The sequence below is a fragment of the Gracilinanus agilis genome, chromosome 3, assembly GCF_016433145.1.
Source record: "Gracilinanus agilis isolate LMUSP501 chromosome 3, AgileGrace, whole genome shotgun sequence".
Lineage (NCBI taxonomy): Eukaryota > Metazoa > Chordata > Mammalia > Didelphimorphia > Didelphidae > Gracilinanus > Gracilinanus agilis.
In genome coordinates this window covers 217,819,657-217,840,207 of record NC_058132.1, presented here as the reverse complement: position 1 = coordinate 217,840,207, position 20,551 = coordinate 217,819,657, and the positions used below count along the sequence as shown (strand labels likewise).

The 20,551-nt window shown below is 35.0% G+C and overlaps 1 protein-coding gene across 1 annotated transcript in view; it reads right to left on the bottom strand.

The window, feature by feature from the left end:
- DNAH7 (dynein axonemal heavy chain 7) overlaps positions 1-20,551 on the bottom strand; it is a 371,101-nt gene that overhangs the window by 219,354 nt on the left and 131,196 nt on the right. The window contains exons 12-18 of the mRNA XM_044669069.1: positions 19,244-19,516; positions 17,847-17,974; positions 13,084-13,162; positions 9,481-9,705; positions 7,055-7,201; positions 5,314-5,999; positions 2,462-2,668 (exon numbers count right to left, since the gene is read on the bottom strand). Coding sequence (XP_044525004.1) covers positions 2,462-2,668; positions 5,314-5,999; positions 7,055-7,201; positions 9,481-9,705; positions 13,084-13,162; positions 17,847-17,974; positions 19,244-19,516 — 1,745 coding nt within the window. The remainder of the gene's footprint in view (positions 1-2,461; positions 2,669-5,313; positions 6,000-7,054; positions 7,202-9,480; positions 9,706-13,083; positions 13,163-17,846; positions 17,975-19,243; positions 19,517-20,551) is intronic.

The following is a 20,551-nucleotide window of genomic DNA, read 5'->3' as shown; positions in this document are numbered from 1 at the left end:
GAGAAGAGATTCCGTTTGTTTGCAGTATCAAATGCAGCAGAAGTGTTTTGTTTTTCACTGCCCTTAGTGGGAGGTAAAGCCCTAACCTCTTGAGAGAAGCTATCATCATTTCCACTCACCCCTTTCACCTGGGGAGGATTTGTGTTGTCTAAAGAAAGCAGCAAGATAGCCTGTCCCTCCTCACCCACTGTACCTCCCCAGGTAAAGAGTGACCCAGTTCTGACTGCCTCTGTTAAGCTCTCTGCCTTTTAGAACCTCTCTCGGTGTCTTTTCAAGGGATCAGATCTGCTTTAAACAATATTATATCATCATTTAAACATAGCCTTTCTCTTTGTGGTGATGGGAGCAAAGTCAAATACTTAGCGGGTACCAATGATCTAAAGGGCATGTCTTAGGTGCCAGAACTGGAGGGGACCCCAAAGGTCATGTAGTCCAAACCTTTTATTTTCACCTGAGCAAACCCAGGCACAGATTGGAGACATGATCTGCCTAAAGTAGCACAATTGGTAAACTATCTAGACAAGAGCTGAGCCCAGGCCTGCTCATCTCATCTATCTGCATGACTTTGGGTCTTCTTAGCCTGATTTCTGTCCACCAGCTCCCAAGAAGACCATTCTAGGGATAACCTGATCCTCTATGTTCTCCTTGGCCTTGAGACACTGTCATTACTCACTACCCTCAAGGAGCTTACAGTCCAGTGAGGGAGCCAACGTGTGCACATATTAATTTATACAATGGATATACAATAGGTACAAGCTGCTGGGGGAGAGACTGAGAACAGAGATAGGGTCACAGAGACAAAATGTGTTAGAGTCAGGATCAGAATGTGGGACTTTCTGGCTATAAGGTCAGCTCTATACAGAACAAAATTCAGCCATTCTAACAACGGAGGGTGGAGAACAGGAAACGTTTCATGTAGAAGGAGGAGCCTTAGGTGAACCTGGAAGGAAGCAAGGGTTTGAAGAATTGGACAGAAGAAAGAGTGCATTTCAAATATGGGTGACACTTGGAGAGGGGAAATGGAATGTTCTTTATGAAGAAGAGTAAGAGGGATAGTTTGATTAAGCCATAATTTGAAGAGATAAAAATATAAAAACGTCTTGTTTCTCTCTCTCTCTCTCTCTCTCTCTCTCTCTCTCTCTCTCTCTCTCCTCTCTCTTCCTTCTCTCTCTCTCCTCTTTCTCTCCCCACATTTCCACAGTGCTTGAGCATTTTTATCATATTTATTTGTATGGGTTTTTTTTCTTTTTAGCCTTATTCCTCTTTGTCATAATGTTATTCTTTAAGATCCAGAGCATTTTCTCTAAGAGTCCTGTGAGTACACAGACCTCTCTGAGGCAAAGAACCCCAGAGGCCTGGAATAAGAAGGCATTAGGAGAACATTAAGGCATCGAGTCAAGCCTTACTTAAAAACAAACCCTTCTACATGGTGTTGAGAAATGGTTAAAGATCATCAGTGAGGCAGACTCCGTTATTTCCTTAGATTGCCCACTTCGCTTTTGAACTGCTAGTGGATAGAATGATGGGCCTGAAGTTAGGAAGACTAATCTTTCTGAGTCCAAATCTGGACACAGGTACAATAGCTATATGACCCTGGGCAAATCATGTAACCCCTGTTTGCCTCTGTTTTCTTATCTGTAAAATGAACAAGAGAAGGAAATGGCAAGAAAACCTCAAATGGGGTTGCAAAAAATTGGGCATGATAGAAAAGACTCATCAACAACTATTAGGATGTTTTTCTTTATATCATCTTTAAACTTGCCTCCTTCCAGCTTTCATTCATTTCTCTTCCCTCTGGAACCCAACAGAACAAGTCTAATTCCTTCTCCCCTTGATAGCCCTGCAGATATTTCAAGTTTGCTATCTTGTCCCTTGTGTGTCTTTTCTTCTGAAGATTCCTTTTTAGAGTATTCTTCAGGCCTCACATAATCTTGGCTGTCTTTGTACTACCATTTTGCAATGGATTTCCAAAATGTGGTGACAAACTGAACACAGTCTGATCAGGGACTCTATATTAGAGTACAACAGAACTATTAGAACTATTATCCACCTTGTTCTGGACACAAAGAATGGATTTGGGAGAGCTTTAGCTTCTTTGACTGTCCCACTACAACACTGCATGTTGGCACAGAGTACTATTGTACCCCTACAGATTTTGTGAGTCCAAATATATGCTTAAACATTTTAATAGGAAGGTCTCTGAGAACAGTGGTAAAAATTTTTCCTAGAATGTATGAAATGAACTAGCAGTATTCCAAATTTACCATGCATTTGTTGGGCCTCAAGTAAGTGGTAATAGCAACATATTTGGATTATTTTGTTATCAGCAGAAGTGTTTTAAAGTTATTGTTTCTTACTTATTGGAGTTTCTGAATTTATGGCTAAAACAACTGATAAGATCAGTTTCTTGGTTTATGTTACAGAACAAAATTTGCTACTTGACTAGCACAGTCACATTTGTTATTCAGATAATTTGCTTACTTGAATGACAATTTTCATCAGTTCTCTCCATGTCTTATCTACTGTAGTAAATCTTCTACCTTCCTCAGGCATTTGAGCCATAATATCAGGAGAGCTAAAAATTGGCTCCAAGTATAGCCAGGTTGCCTGAACCTTTAGCCATTCATCCAGAATTTCCTGAAGCAGTAAGAGTTTACTTTCCCATTCTCTGTGAATCAAACAGTAATAGCTCTTAATAACCTCAAAAAAGAACACAAACTTTAATCTATAGTTTTTTAAAATGACAAAATTTCAAAGGGCTGAATCATTATTTCTTCATGCGATCATTTCCATCCCAATGACTAGATACACATTCAAAGATGATTTACTTACCGTGGTCCATAAAACCTTTTAAAAGTCACACCTATGCACACATATGTAAATCTGTCAATATATATGTATCCACAATAACAACTTCCCACATTTATAGTGCTTGATGTTTTCTCTCACATCATAACAGCCCTGTGAGAAGGAGGGCATTTATTTCCTAATCTTATTTTCCAGTTTAGGTTTATTGATTTGCCAAGAGTCTCACAGTATGTGGATTTCTAGATATCATCTATAATACAAAAAACTCAATGCTTCTAATTCTATAGTCAGTAATTAGGGATAGAGAAGTAAACACTAATTTCTTCTGAGAAAATTATGTATTTATGAAGGAGAAACAACTATATCTGGACTCATATGCTTTAACATTTAGTTTGACATCAGTTAAACTAGAAAAGTTTAAGTTCCAAACTGACAGACCTCAATTCCTAAGAGGGAACTGGTGATTGGAAGAAATTTTATATGATCCTATATATTTTGGTATTCTAATATTAATAAAGGGGCATATTTAAAATATGATAGAATTGTTATTGAATTTTTATCAGTTAAGTTTTTTTAATAAACCCTTTCCTTCTCTCTCAGAATCAATTCTGTATATTGGCTTCAAGGCAGTAGGATGATAAGGACGAGGCAATGGGGACTTGCTCGAAGTCAAACAGCCAGGAAGTAGCTGAGGTCAGATATGAACCCAGAACCTCTTATCTCTAGGCCTGACTCATCCACCAAGTCATCTACCTGCCTCATCTAAGTAAGTTTTGAGAATACAAATATAATGAACCAATCCATCATGATGGCACCTTTTAAGGTTATAGTTTGTCAAGAAATTTGTGATATTATAAACTATAAGAATTCAAACTATTAATATCAACAGAATTTATAGTTAGAATAATGTCTATCTGTCTTATATTTTACAGCTACATTATTATTCCATATGAATTATGTCTAATGTATTTTAGAACCTGAAAACCAATTTATAAGACACTGAGTTACATTAGGGCACTTAAAAATTCTTTCAAATATTTTCCATATTTAACAACGCATTTTAATAATGTACTCATCTTTCTCCCCTCCATTGTTGTTTTTTGATAGGAAAATAAGAGTTGGTGCAGGAAACAATCATTAATGTTTACCTTATCTAACATCTTCATTTTATTTATAAGAAAACTAAGGTCATGAGTGGGTAATTGACTTGACTGACTTAGACTCATGTCCTGAAATTACAAATCTAGTGCTCTCAGCACTTTATCATGACAATTAAACCAATGATTTTTATTGCTGACTCTCTTCTTAGGTTGTAACCATCCTGTACATGCTTCTTATCTTTTACCTGATACTTTATTCTCTCTGTTCTTCAGCATGGCATGTATAATCCCTCCTCCACCCCACTCTTTCCTTTATAAATTCGATTCAAGAGACTCAAGGAAAATTCTTTTTCCAAGCCCTTGTAACTTGCCTGGCCAAAAACCTATCATTCCTATACTTTCAACTGTATTTCAAATTCCATTCTCAAAAAATCATATTCTTAACAAGTTTTCTACTTCACAAATCTGCTTTTCTTTTCTGCAGTTCCAATCCTCATTTGTCATTGGGGATTAAAAAAGGAAAACCCACCACTAACATCCTTAAATTTGGGGGGATCTTACCTCTGATTTCACAGTTCCTAACATCCTGGGAAAGGAGCTGATCAATTGGAAAGGCAAAATATATCTCATAACCTTTGCTTCACTGAATTCTACTGTAAAATTACTCTTTTCAAGCCTCTTTACCATGACATTCATTTAAATCATATGGATTTAAAATACTTTTTAAGTATCTGAATTTTTTTACTAAAGTATTCCTTGGGTACCTCATGAAAGCAGGGTGACAACCCTGGGTTCTCCAAGAAAGTTCCAACAGAGTGGAAACTGTGACAGGCAGGTTCTACTAAGCCAGAAAGGCTTCTGGTATAGACTCAGCAAAGGATTGTTAATGCCTTCTTTCTAAGAACTCTGCTGACAGCATATTCTAAAACAGTCATCAATTTGATCAAAGACTGAAGAGATCGATTATCATACCATTCTGATCCCAGACTAGAAGGAACAGAAAGTTTCCAGTAGCTACTGACATAACTGTGCCATTATCAGAAAAGAAATTTAATTACATCCACTTCATGTTGCACAATGCAAAACTCTTTCTTGAGAACAAAGAGCCAGTTCTGTAGATAACAGAATTGACAAGTACACAACTGAACTGATCATGCTCCTCCTTTAAGCCATATGATCTGATATATGGGTTACAAAACAATCCTCTCTCTTCATATAACACAAACATATGAATGATCATCTCTAATAGTTCCTGGGAAAATCAAGTTAAATAGGTTTTTATCTATTCTTCTGTTTTAGAACCATAATCGTTAAGTTCACAATATAAAATCATTATAATCACAACATATTTGGAGTATTAAAAAAGGATGGGCTAAATGAAGATATGGGTGAAAAATCAATTTACCTCATTTCTTTTTCATAAGGCTTAATGAATGGAGAACCTCGCATAGTCTGTGATTTAACAATATGGTCATCCAATAACATCTGAATTTCATCCACTGCTGACACAATATATGTCCCACTTTCTCTGTAAGGCAGAATGGAAAATTCCATTGCATCCCATTCACTAATCATCTTCTCCATGTTCTTTTCAAGTGAATGTTCTTTACTAGCTGCTTCACTAATAACTTCAAATTTGTCCAAGTAAGGTTCAAGATCCAGTTCTATAAATGAAGAAACAGTTGCATCTTCTGCTGGTTTTAGGACAAAGCCAACAACTTCAGACATGGCTTCCCAATGTCGCGCCCGCAAACCAGGATTGCAAATCACCTGAACCAGGGGAACGTGCTCCTTGAAATCTTCAACTTTTGCTTTTACCTTTTTGGTAATTGCTAATGCATTTGGAGAATCACTAAAGCTTTTTTCTAACTTATATAGTGCTCTCCAGTAGTTCCCTACATCTGCTTCTACTTGGTCAGGATTCACCTTGTTATATGGTCCCTCTGTCCAAACTCTAAATTTGTTGCTAAATTCTACAGCCATATCATAGAGACGAAGATAAGGGTTCAAAGTATCTTGGATTTTTTTACGCTGTGGATAATTAGAGGGTGGCCAGCCAAATGCCTCTTCTTCTGCATTAAACTGCTCAATCTGAAAAGATAAACATGAGATATTTCCTAAAAATTAAATACCCCATGTAGCAATTCTTATAACAGATAATATTTTCAAGATCAGTTTAAAAAATAAAACTAGTTCTCTTCTAAGTATATTAACCCCCTAATTTTTTTTATTATTGGCATTAAAATAAATTAAGTTAAAATTTTAAAAATAGCAACCTCATAGACTAGAACTAATAGTAATAGTGGGTAGTATCTAATTAATATGAAGAAATTTAAGAACAAAAAATACTAAGTCATACTTGAATTTTGAAAATTAACAAATAAAAAATGGGGTGGAGAAGCTACACAACCATTCATTTAAAACACATTTGAGGTTTTAGTAGTCTATAAACTCAAAGTGAGTCAAGAATATATCATAAGGTGGTATCTAGGAAATCTAAAAAAAAGTCTCATATTACACTCAAAAGCATAGCTTCCAAGAATAAGAAAGAAGGTAATACTTTGCCTTAATTGGTCCAAATCTATTCAGATGTGGATACAATATTTATGAAGGACTAGGGAATGTCTAGTAGGAAATAACCAGGATTAGGAAAAGCTGTTGGTACTTGCCATATGAGAATTAAATGAAGGAAATTGGCATGATTAGTGGGAAAAAGAAAAGACAAGGCAAGAGGGGTATGATGGCTATCTTTAAGTATTGGAAAGGGTGCCAAAGGGGAGATGTTAGACTTGCTCAATTTGGCCCCAAAAAAGAAAACTGGAGCAAAAGGTAGGAATTATAAAGGAAGATCTAAATATAGTAAAACTTTATAACTACTGAGCTATTTGAAAGAAATGGATGCTACAGAAGTAAGGCATTCCTTTCTCAATGGAAGTTTACAAACAAAGATTAGAGACCATATTATTTTTTAAATATTGTAGTAGGGGGGATTTTTGTTCAGGTATGGGTTTGACTAGATGGGGAGATAGCTCTCTTCCAACTTTGAAATTCCCTGAATTCACTTTCCAAACATTAGAACATTCATACCATAAAGTTGTTTTTCCTATTTAAATTCAATGTCTCAACAATTTACAAATTATATATACCTTTTCTGCTGCTAAATCCAATTTTGTATTCAGTGCTTGAGCTTTTTTGAGATATCGATTAATATCTTGAATATCTCCAAATGTGTAAAATTCTTCTACTTGCTTGGCGTAACTCTCGAGTTCCTCAACAAATCGTTCACATCGTAACTAGTATTAAAATAAAGTCTATTTTTAATGCTATGTATCTATGCATATTAAGATATTTGCAAAGTATAACCAAACTCTTTCCTTTCAAAAACCCTGGCAAGATCCTGAGACAGATCAGATGAAAGGGAATTGAACCTAAAGCAAAACTTTAGAAATTAGGGTCAAAAATGAGATCAGCAAAATCACTTATTTATCAGTTATAACTTATTTATACTCCACTAATTCAGAACTTATTACTCCATTGAGGATTAGATTAAGGTTATATACATATTAACTATGTAAAAAAGAACTAGTAATGTAGCCATAGAACTGTTTAGCCTCCCGAAGGAAAATCATTTTTTCAGGCTATTGTAAAACGACATTGTGTTTATGCTGATATAATAATAAAAAGGTTCTCTCCTACCCTGTCCCTCTAAATTTATTAAATTAAATTTATAAAGCTAAATTTCTTTATATCTGTATATTCTTTGGCTCACAATTAACACTGTCATAATGACCTCTCTTTCAATTTAAAGAAAAATTCACAAGATTTCAGTGTTATATTCTGAAACAAAAGACTTAATTTCTATTATAGGTCTTGCCTTCCTTAAATTTCTTTACAGAGGAAATGCAAAAGGTGAAGACAATGTCAATATTCTGGCTACAAATTCTGTTTTGAAATTTTAAATATCAAGATGCAAGGTAAAAAAGAAAATTAAAAGAAAAATGAGAGAAGCTTACAGTATTCATTGGGGAAAGTATTTGGAATTAAAAGTCAGGAAAAAATAGATTTTAATAAAATATTTTAGAATTAAATCTGATGATTAAGGGAGGATTTTCCATTTTCTTGGATTCTAGTATATCATTTTGTTGTTCTCACATTTTCATTTTTGATAACTTTGTATGCTTTCCTTCTTAGTAGCACTGACATATAAGCAGAAAAGTGTAAAAAAAAAGAAAGAGGAAAAAAATCCTAAGCTGACTCTGGAATATCACATCTAATTATATATATATATATATATATATATATGTGTGTGTGTGTGTGTGTGTGTGTATCTGTACTAGTTATCAATTATAGCTCTACAAATCTATGATGTCAAGAAACCTTATATAAATAATGTATAACTTATTCTTATGCTATTCACTAATTACAGTTCTTGGGTTACTTACACAAAAATTATTTATGCATTATGAAATGTAGAACTTGGGTAATAGTTGAATAGATAATAGTTGAAAACAGAAATGTTCATTCATTCTGCAAATTGCCATCATTAATACAGCCTATCAATTAACAGTGTTTTGAGGAATAACTGATTCTAAGTGTTTCTCCTGTGAAAGGGAATTCTTGGTTCTCTTTGCCTAAATTGAAGTTAAAACTTTGACAATAACTTAATTACCCCTACTTAGTACCTTACTTGATTGTGAGGACAAGATTAGCTCTCTTTTGTCTACCTTTTGATTGAATCAGAACAAGCTTGAGCTAGGTGGAGGAGCTCACAAGCCACTTAGTGAGTTCACACTTTACTTGATCCTAGGTGAGAACAAGCCAGAAACTTAAGAGTTCACACACTAATAAAGGTGTGATTCCAAAGATGAGAATTCAGACAATTTGGAAACTGTGACTGGCCCCCATGAAAAGTGGTAGGGACAGGAAACCACTATAAAAGCCATGAAAATCCCTGAGAAATCAGTCTGGTGAAGATGACTCTAGTGAAGAGTGTCTCCTGGAGATAGTCTTTGAGGGAACTTCACTGGAGACTGTGGCTTGGATAGAGGCATCAACCTTGGATTCTGATTAACTAGTTGGGTGAGTGAAAAGGACTGACTACTTTCCTAGTCTCCTAAGAGACTACCTTCCATCTTGGAGGAGGCTGGTAGTTACTCACTTCTGGCCCTCCTGGCTGAGGACTAGTATAGGTATTTTCTCTAACCTCTCTCACATTTCTCTACCTTATTGTTTCCAACTCTATTTTTGTAAATTAACTTCTGATTTGAGATATAACAACTCCGGCCAACCATGTTATTTCACATAATTTAAGTCCAGCCACTAAATTTAAATCTTATACTCCCAAATCACTTGAAGAAGTGATAGTTGACTATGTTTTATCCATTTCTTCTTCTCTCTTCATTCATTAAGTAAAACAGTTTAACTATGATGTGTACCATATTTTACCAGATTCTTAGATGTGCAATGAAAGCTTAATATCAAAAGAGTCAAAACATGGTACCTACCCTTTAAGTTTTACATTTAAAAAATTTCTCTTAGTAACAAACTATTTTTTTTTATTTGAAAAGCAAACCTTAAGTCCATCTTGGTATTGTTCTGTTTTATCTTTCACTATTTTTCTGTGTTCTTCAAAAATCTCTCCCATTCTCCCATACCATTGAAAAACATTATTATTTAGTCGAATATCCGCTGGAGAGAAGTTGGTACATTCTATTAGAAAAGCAAGGCAGTTTTTGGCATCGACCAATCTTTGTGCCATTTCAATCATATCGACTGTCTCCACTTTCTTTATGTAAGCCTTAGGAGGAAAAAATACAAATTGTATTTTAATGGATAATTATTTTCATTGCTTACTGAAAAGTTGCTTACAGAATCATCTCTTGAAACAAAAAAGAAAAAAACAACTAAGCAAAACTAATCAGCAAAACTAATCAACATATCAACGGACAACATGACTGTCCACCTCTAGCATGTTTGCTCTCTGCAAACAAGGGAGAAAGTTCTATTTTTTAACTTATTCTTTGAGGCCAAATTTGGTCATTATAATTACAGAACAGGTATTACATTAAAATTTTTTCTCTTATTTTATTCACACCTTTTCTTTTATATCACTACCAAACAAGTAATCAACAAGCATTTATTAAACACTTAGCTAGTTATTGTGCTAGATTCTAGGGCTACAGAGATAAAAATTTAACATTTACTGCCCTTGAGAATTTTATATTTATTTCTAAATGCGTTTCATCCTTATCCCATCAAACCATTACTATTAACTATGATTTTATAAGAGGTATTTTAGCAAAACTACTCAACACCCTGATCATACATGATAGCATATGTAATATTTCATATCCATAGTCTCCCACCTCCACAATAAAGAGAATTAACTAAAATAGCTAGCATTTATCTAGTGATTTACAGATGTAATCTCATTTGAGCCTCACAACAACCTTGTGAGTAGTATTATTATCCTCATTTTATAGATGCACAAACTTCAGCTGAAAGAAGGCCAGAGACTGGCTTATGCTCACACAGCTATTAAGTGTCCAGGACATGATTTAAACCCAAGCAATTCCAACTCCAAGTCCAGTACTTTATGTGCGATACCACCTAGCTATCTGATAATTTAAATGATGCCTATCTAGAACTATTAAGGTGATATATTTTCATTCCATTTAACAAGACTAAAAAGTGAAGATATAAAAATCTAAATAAGTGGGTAAAATAAATCCCTTGAATAGATTTGCAAAAAATTCCCACCAATTCAGGATCTAACTGTTCTCTCTCTTACTCATATAACCAATTGAAAATGAAAAATATTCAGTTAAATAATCAGTAGTCAGTAAGCTTGACTGGTGCTTACTTCTCATCCATTAAAGTAAATGATTTTTCACTAAATATTTTAAAAAACTGACAAATCATTTTGGAAATATAACAACATAATTTATTAGACCTAGGAAAGGTCTTTCAAAAATCTAGTGTATTGATACGTTTCCAGTTCTTACAAAGATTGCTCATACTCATGTAAATGAACTAAAAGCTGCTCACTCAGCTGGTATTGAAGGTATTTTCAGTAAGTGAGTATATTTCTAAGAATTTGGGTCACTTAATGGCACTCTTCTAAACCAGAATCTATTTTCCCAAAGGAAGATAGATCCAGAGTTGTGGTTTTAAGTTGCTTCGTTCAAGAGTCACTATTAATTACCAAAGCTACAAGATGGTGGAGTAGAAGGAAATAGTATAATCAATCCCTCTCCCCAAACCACCCATCTAGAAAAGGCAAAAGATTGAGTCCTGTTTAGGGAATCCAAGAAAATGATTAAACCATTTTTCTGTCCCTGGTCAACATAGGGAGATAGAGATCTTTAGTGGGGAATGGAGACTAAATAAAATCTGCCCACGGATGGACAAGATGAGGTCCCAGACACACAAATCGGGGTCTGGCACTGTTCAGAGGGCAAGAAGACTGCCAACTGGCAGCTCTGTCAACTCATTGTATGGTGCTGAGTCACAGATCAAGGCAGACTAGGGAGGGGATCTAAATTTCAGGGTGCCAGACTAGAGTGGTTCTGTGGTTCTGGCCCAAAGACTGTATCTGTCCAAGGAACAAAACTTACAAGCAAATCTTCTTATAACCTCCCTAGTAATATCTAAGATGCCGCCAACTTCCCAGACTCAAAACTTAGGTGTCATCTCCAACTCTTCACTCTTTCATCTCCCATATCCAATTAGTTTACACATCCTTTTGCTTTTACTTTGTCAAAAACTCTCATTCAGGCCACCTTCTCTGACCCTGCAACCACTCTGGTAGAGTCCCTCATCACCTCACACTTTCTGGTTGATCTTTCTGCTTCAAGTTTTTCCCAACTCCATTCTGTTCTCCATCCAGCTAACAAACTGACCTCCCCAAAGCACAGGTCTGACCATATCATCCCCCTCACTACCCCCATATGTTAAACTCCAGTGGCTCCCTATTGTCTCTAGAATCAAGTATTAAATTCTCTGGTTGGCTTTTCAAGCCCTTCCTAACCTGATTCCTTCCTACTTTTACACTTTTTTTCGCCTTACTTCCTGCTATATCTTCTGTGATCTAGTGACACTGGCCTCCTTGCTGTATGTTGCACATGACATGCCTTCTTCCTACTCCAGGCATTTTTTTTATTGACTATCCCATACCTAGAATTCTCTCCCTCCTCAACTTTGCTTTCTGAAGCACTAGCTTAAATCCCACTTTCTATAATAAGCCTTTCTCAATATTACTTAAGCTTAGTGCCTTTCTTTGGATTATCTTCAATTTATCCTGTTTTCATCTTATTTGTAAATCATTGTTTATGTGCTGTCTCCCCCATTAGATTATGAACTCCTTTACGTTTTTTGTTTTTTTTTTGCCTTTCTATCCTTGGCACTTAGCACAGCACTTAGCCTAGCACTCAAAATGCACCTAATAAATGCTTGTTAACAAAAGATTTAAATCCTTATTTCGTATTTTTCTTTACCATTTATCTTTGGTCAAAGTTATTAAGCTTATAATAAAACAATTTCTAAAAAGAAAGATGCAAGGTTATTCCAATATATTATCAAGGACAACCTATGTGCAATAAGTTGTATAAATAATATAACTGAAGGTAGGTAAGGACATAGACAGGATGGAAAATAGAGCTGGGATCTCAAGGACATAGGGAATTCCTGGGGGAGGAAGGTATAGGTTGGTCCTGAGAAATTAAGTCACTTTTCTATCATTACACAGAATGCTAAGTGTGTCAGGTAGGATTTGAACTCTGGTCTCCTGGTTTTCAAATTGAATTTATCCAATATGACACTTGAAAAAGAGGTGGCTTCGTCATGACAAGAAGACGAAAGACAGCTAAGACTGTTCACTGGGACTGAGGGTCCAAGAGAACAAGATAAAGGCCTCCAGCATATGGCACAGATCTTCTATGAAAAATTTATAGGCAAATATAGACAAAAGCCACACAACATACAAAGTTATAATGCAAGTATGAATTGCATTGATGAAGAAGTACCCACGATGACAAAAGTTATATATGCTATTAAATTCTAGATAAGCAAGAGCAATCATTGTATAAAAGCCAAAATGCAGCATTACTTATACATTGGCCTTTGCCTTAAAATAATTTTTCATCTACTTAAATATAACAATTTACTGTATATATACCTTTAATTCCATTAGTTGTGCTGTATTTGGAGGTGTACTAAGAGCCTTTTCTGCTATCATTTCAAATTCCTCACATAATCTGAAATGTAAGAAACAAATCAATCTTAACAATTCACCTATTAAAACCATATTTGAAAACAAAATAGCATTATGATTAATATGTAAAAATACAAACATTAAGCCTTAAAAATAAAAACTTAGTCATTTATAAATTTCCAATAATTATGATGTCTTATCTTCTGAATAAGTGGTAGGTGCCACAGGAAAGACACTGAATTAGGTAAAGTGTCAATCAGATGACAGCCATAGAAGAATCATCTGGATAAAACTGACATAAATCCACAGACTAATCAAATATCCAGGTGGAAGATAAATAAAAAAATAAATTTGCACTTTTCTATATGGTGCTTAGAAAATGGCATATAGTCTCAAAAAGGCTTTCACCACTACACAGCAATATTCCTCTACCTTTATCAATTCTAACTTAATTAAAGCATCAACTATTTTATCTATTTATTATTTAACTTAATTAAACAGCAAGTGTTTCGAAACCTTGCTTTTCTCTTCTCTTTTAAAACTTCTGACTCTTTCAGTGCACACACTAATAGCAACTTATCCTCCTATTCACTACCCATATGATTACTGTTCCTCAGAGCTCCTTATTCCAATTTGCTAAACTCAGCAACATCAACCATCTGATAACAAAAGAGAAGACAAACTTATTCTTCACTAAGGCCAGACTCTCTAATTCAGGGGCTCATAAGATTTTTTTTTTAACCCTTACCTTCAGTCTTAGAATCACTATTGTGTATTGGTTCTAAGGTAGAAGAGTGGCAAGGGCTAGGCAATGGGGGTTATGTGACTTGCCCAAGATCACACAGCTAGGAAGTGTCTGAGGCAAGATTCAAAACCAGGACCTCCCATCTCTGGGTCTGGTTCTCAATCCACTGAGCCACCCAGCTGCCCCCCCCCTCCCCCGTTAAAAAGATTTGTGTGTATGTGTGTCATAGACCCCTTTAACAGTCTTGTAAAGTCTATGGATTCTTTCCAGAATGTTTTCAAATGTATAAAATAATATTCAAAGGATTTCAAAATAATCCAATTATATTGAAATATAATTGTAAAAGTGTTTTCTAAATTCAATAATCTCAGGCTAAGACCTCTCAGCTCTAGCTAGTCAATCCTTTTCCTCAGTCATTGTCTCTTTCTATAGAACCTGACTTCAGTAATCATCCTCAGTTTCATGCACCTTAATCTTTCTCTTGAAACTTGGCATCTTCCCTCTGCTTATAAAAGCTTAGACCCCTTTAATTCTAAAAAAGTAGTTGGTGAAGTGGATAGAGTACCAAGCCTAGAGTCAAGTAGACTTATTTTCATGAGTTTAAATTTGACCTCAGACACTTAACAGCTAGCTGTGTGACACTGGGCAGGTCGCTTAACCCTGTTTGTATCAGTTTCCTCATCTGTCAAATGAGATGGAGGAGGAAATGGAAACCCCTCCAGAATGTTTGCCAAGAAAACCCAGTTGGACATGACTGAAATAAAAGAACAACAATTTCCTTGACCTTCTTTACTATTTAGCTACTGCCCTATCTTTGCACTTCATGTAAAAGTTGAGAATAATTCTCCTTTCTGATTAATCACTCAGATCTCAAGCTCTTAGATCTGACCTGATTTCTGCAACCACCAGTCTATTGGAACTGGTTTTTCAAGAGCCACTGATGCATTTCTAATCGCCATATATACAGTGCCTATTTTTAGTTCTCTTCTCCTCTAGAGACCTCTGTAGACTTTACCATTTTGGATTAACAACTAGTGGCTCATTTTCCTTGACTTCAAAGATTCTCTACTCTCTTCCTACTCTTTAATTACTCCTTATGTTTCTTTCACTCATTTCTCATCCTCTTTCAAAACATTTAACGAGTATGTGTATTTTATACAAGCGTTTGTCCTTGGCTCTCTCTTTTTCTCCCTACACTCCAGTGCAATTCAATTTATTCCCAGTCCTTCAGAACTTCTATATAGATAATTCTTAAATTTTATACCTAGTACAGATCTCTTTTGAGCTCTAGACCTTCATATCTCTCCTGAACTCTAGTTCTATGTCACAAATTTGCTGAACATCCAATAACCTGAATGTCCAATAATCATCTCAAACTCAACATGTCCCAAATAAAAAAATATCTTATTTTCCCCATATTCATCCCTTCTCTTAATTTCAAATATTTCTATTGAGTATTTTCTCTCTTTCTCTGTCTCTGTCTCTGTCTGTCTCTCTCTCTGTCTCTGTCTCTCTCTCTCTCTCTCTCTCTCACACACACACACACACACACTCATCCTTCTCTCTAATCACTTGACCATCACTCATCACTTCTTGCCATTGAAATAGCTTCCTATTATTAGGAAATTATTAGTCTTTCTCTAATCTCTCCCTTTCCCAAACCATTTTCCATATAGCTTCCAGAGATACATTCCTAAAACATAGATCTGACTGTGTCAGCTCCTCTATTCAAAAAATTCCTGTTATCTCTAGGATAAAATACAAATTCCCACATTTGGCATTTAAAGCCCTTCATAACCATATCTCCATATTGATCTCTCATCCTTCTGTGACCACAAATCCTCTTCCTCACACTCTATATTCTGGCAAAGTTGACTTACTTGATATTCTCTGTACCTAACATTCCACCCTATTCTTATATCTCTTTTGACCACTTTCCTCCACTGCCTGGAATATTTTCACTTCTCACCTTTCTACCTCTTAGAATTCCTACATTCCTCAAAATTCAGGTCAAATGCCCCTCCTACAAGAATTTTTCCCTGATTCTCCCAGTTTTCTCCAGTTGTTAGATCCACCCCATTCTAGTAATTATGGCAGCCAGACCTAAAGTCCGAAAGACTCTTCCTCCTTGGTCAAATCTGTCATCAGACACTTATCAACTGTGTGACCCTGGGCAAGTCACTTAAGACCATTTGCCTCAGTTCCATCATCCATAAAATGGGCTAGAGAAAGAAATGGCAAACTACTCCAATATCTTTGCCAAGAATACATCAAATGGGGGTCACACACATACAAAAAAAAAACAGACAGGACCAAAAACAACAATCCCAATAATTAATTTCCATTTTTTGTTTGCTTATCTGTATTTCATCCCAGACCTGCCCTTACACCAATAAAATATGTGACTCTATCTAGTAGAGTCTGGCCCATGACAGACACTTAATAAATGCTTGTTGAATTAAATAAAATGCTATAGGATCTCTGACTGCCCATCTTTCTAGGATGTTCCACCAGAACCTGAAATTCAACAGGTCCAAAACTGAGCTTATTTTCCCCCCCAAACTTGACTTCCTTGTTTCTGCCTGTGGTACCATCATTTATCCTTTTCCCATTTTCATAAACTTTTGTTTACCTTCAACTTTTCTTTCTTCTTTACCCTTAATATCCAATCACTAAGTCCTATAAACCCCACCTTCATATCTTAAACTTGTTCTTTCCACTTTATTTCCACTATTACCACCCTTATACAAAACATTATTACCATCAGCCTGGATCACTGCAATAGTCTCCTAAAAGGTCCTACTACTTCCACTTCCTCCCCACTGAAATCCATTCTTTATACTACTGTTTCTTAGTGTTTTTTAAGTATATAAAGGGTTATACATCTCTGCTCAGATATCTACAGTGGTTCCTTTTGGCCTCATAGATACAGGTTAGAATTTTCAAAGTTCTCTATAATTTGGCAACACTTTACATGACCTTATCTAGGATGCAGTATTATAACGCTTGACTTAAAGACAAAGGAAACCTAGGTTTGAATCCTGGATCCAGTATTTATTAATTTCATGACCCTGAGCTAGGTAGCCATTATCCTCTACATGCCTCAATTTTCGCATCTGCAAAATGTTATTACTACTTTCTTAACAGAGGTCTGTGAGAGAAGCACTTTGTAAAACTTCCAGTAATCTATAAATATGTGCTATCTCACAGTATTTTCCTTTAGTAATTATGGGCAAACTAGACAACTCCCTTCCCTGCCAAACACGATGCTCTTCTCCTCTCTCTTGCACACATCTTGAACATACCCTTTTCTCTATGCCTAGCTGAACACTCATCCATCCTTTAAAGTATTTCTTGATTCTTCTGGCCAATAATGACCTTCCTCCTTGGAACTCTCAGAGCACTTGGTTTTCCAACTCTTTAGTATACTTTAATATACATTAGTATTGATATAAATAGCCAGGTGGCTCAGTGGACTAGAGGACTAGTCTTGGAATCAGGAAGATCTGAGATCAAATTAGGTATCAGGAACTTACTAGCTATGTGAGCCCAGCTGAGTTACTCATCCTTTCTCAGCCTTATTTTTCTCATCCTTAAAATGAGGATAATAATATTACCTACTTCTCAGGATTGTTGTAATGCTCAAATGAGAAAGGATCTATAAAACACTTTGGAAAACTTAAATAAATCTTAACTACACAAATCCTGAATCCTATATAAAATTCTCCGAGAATCCCAAACTTTTGAGCCAATGCTTCATCGTTAATTGACTTATGCCAAAAAAATAACAGAAATCATTCTTATTGTCACCTTAAGTCAAGCATAAAATGCCTCACAAAATAAGACTGACTTATTTTCTCTTTAAGACTATCCATGCTACTGCTCCACCTCATTATCATAAAAAATTGAGCTGATTACTTATTGAATGTCCAGTTAAAATATAAACATAACAATTTGTATGTAATTAATGTCATTCACTTACTTCATATTTAACTCTTGATGGTCCTTGAACACTTTAGCTATAAGTCTTGAACAAATAACATCTGCTCGTTTCGCTAAAGATCTGATTAATTCTTCACAATGCAGTTCAAATATTCCTAAACGAAGGACCTGAAACATAAATATGAAAATTCCAGTCAACAAGAAATATATTATATTTTTACTAGTCTTTCTCAGTGTTATCTTGTAATACCAATTTACTCTGACCTGATTTTTTTCTTTTAAATTTTTATTTACATGATTCATGTTCTTTCCCTTCCCTCTCCTCCCCCCCCCCAGTCCACAACTCCTGCAAGAGCTAACACTGGGTTATCATTTGTTATCATTTGATACCTATTTCCACATTATTCATTTTTACCATAGAGAAATCTTTTAAAGCCAAAACCCCAAATTATATACCTATGTAAACAAGTTATAAGTTATAAGTTTTTCTTTTGCATTTCTACTCCCATAGTTCTTTCTCTCAATGTGGATAGTATTCTTTCCCATAAGTCCTTCATGAGTGCCCTGGATTGTTGTATTACTACTGGTAGTAAAGTCCATTACATTGGATAATTCCACAATGTTTCACTCTCAGTATACAATGTTCTCTTGGTTCTTGTCATTTCACTCTGCATCAGTTCTTGGAGGTCTTTTCAGTTCATATAGAAATTCTCCAGTTCATCATTCCTTACAACACAATAGTATTCCATCACCATCAAATACCACAACCTGTTCATTCATTCCCCACAACAGAAGAGCACTCCTTCGTTTTACATTTTTTTTGCTACCACAAAGAGTGCAGCTATGAATATTTTTGTACAAACATTTTTCATTAATATCTCTTTGGGGTACAAACCCAGAAGGGGTATTGTTGAATCAAAGGGTATACATTCTTTAAAGCCCTTTGCTCATAAATTCTAAATTGTCTAGGGATCTGATGTTTTATTTAAATATACAACAAAGAAAGGTTATTTGAGGGACATCCCTTTAAATTTAGCAATTGAACTTCCTTTTAAATCATGTCAGAGTTGAAGAAACTTATACATGGTACTTTATACAAAATCATTCTATGCAAGTGCAAACCATTCATCAAATACTTGGAAGAATACAGTTATTGTGATACAGATCATTTGCAAAATTAATGTAGAAAGCAATGAATTCTTAGATCACTTGATTTTGGGGGGAGGGAGAGTGTAATGATGCACTCATTTTGCTGGGAGAGGAAAAATTACACGAAATATTTCCTGCCTGAGGGACCTTGGAAGTAGATACCATAGTGAAAGTCATACCACTACTTTATGTACACTCTAAGTACTAACTAGTAAAAAAAATAGGAGGGGAGGTAAGTTCATTCAAAGAAAAGTAAAAAGATTTATCTTAACAACTTGTATTATTTACCTTTCTAGATGTGTACTGTATCTCATCACTTAACTGTTGGTATTTGCGAACTAGTGCTATTGTTTCCTCATAACCATGTTCTCCTTCAAGATATTTATCAATATCACGTTCAGCTTGTTTGTTAATCAAGAAATCGTACTTATCATAATATTTCAGATGCTCAATGGGTGCAACACTTTCAGCAGCAATCACATCCCTAATCTTTTGTCGGTGTGCCTCTAATATTTCATCCAGAATTATGGGCTTCAAGGTAGTTGACTGGGACTTACTTTCCTAGTTGGTGGGAAATAAATTTCTTAGTTATGCATTATTATTTATAGCAATTTATTCAACAAATATTAATTCTGTTGGAAGTAGCCTAGTGCAGACAAAAGTATATGGGAGACTTACGTGCAAATTCTGGGGCTACAACTTTTCTATATGATTTTGAATGAGTCATTCAATTTATTTGGGCCTTAATTTCCTCATTTTCAAAAGGAGAAAATTAGACTAGATATCTAAGGTCGTTTCTGTTTCTAAATCTAAGATTTTATACAATCCTCACATTCATGGAATTTATACTCTACTGCTGAAAAAAACATTTACACAGGTGAATAATATAAAATAATTTGAGACACAAAAAGGCACTAAAAGCTAAGGCAATCAGGAAAACTAGACCTTCCCATAGGCAATGGCACTTCAACTGAGCATTGATGGAAATGAAAGATTCTAAAACTCATAAATGAGGAACAAATACATTATAGACATGCAAGCAACCTATTCAAAGTTTCAGAAATCAGAGATAGAAAGTCATGTTTGGGAAACAAGCAGACCTCTCTAACTATGAAATAAATATACCTAGAGAAACAGACTGGGGCCAGAGTAACAGGCTCTAAATTACAAACTCTCTATTGTACATTATCAATAAGGACCATTTGAGAATTTGTCATTTGAAAAGTTTATATATAAAAAAATTGAAAATACATTTGTGCTATATTTATTTTTATAAATATTAATTATATTTAATTAGGTAAATTAAATATAATTAATATTTATAAACATAAATATAAATAAATAAAAACATTAAGTTCAAATTGTTTTCTTTTAAATTAATTTTTTTATCATTTTACTATTTTCACTATATATCAGTCATCTTTAAACTGCCATTTGCCTATATTCTGGTCTCATTCACCAATCCAGAATGCAAACCTCCACCTTTGGATGATGAGTTTCTGATTAGGGAACACTCACTATATCTTAACTGGACCTGGACCTGCACCTGGATGCTCCATGTTCCTTCCCATCTATCATTAATTTGCCATGCTTCTG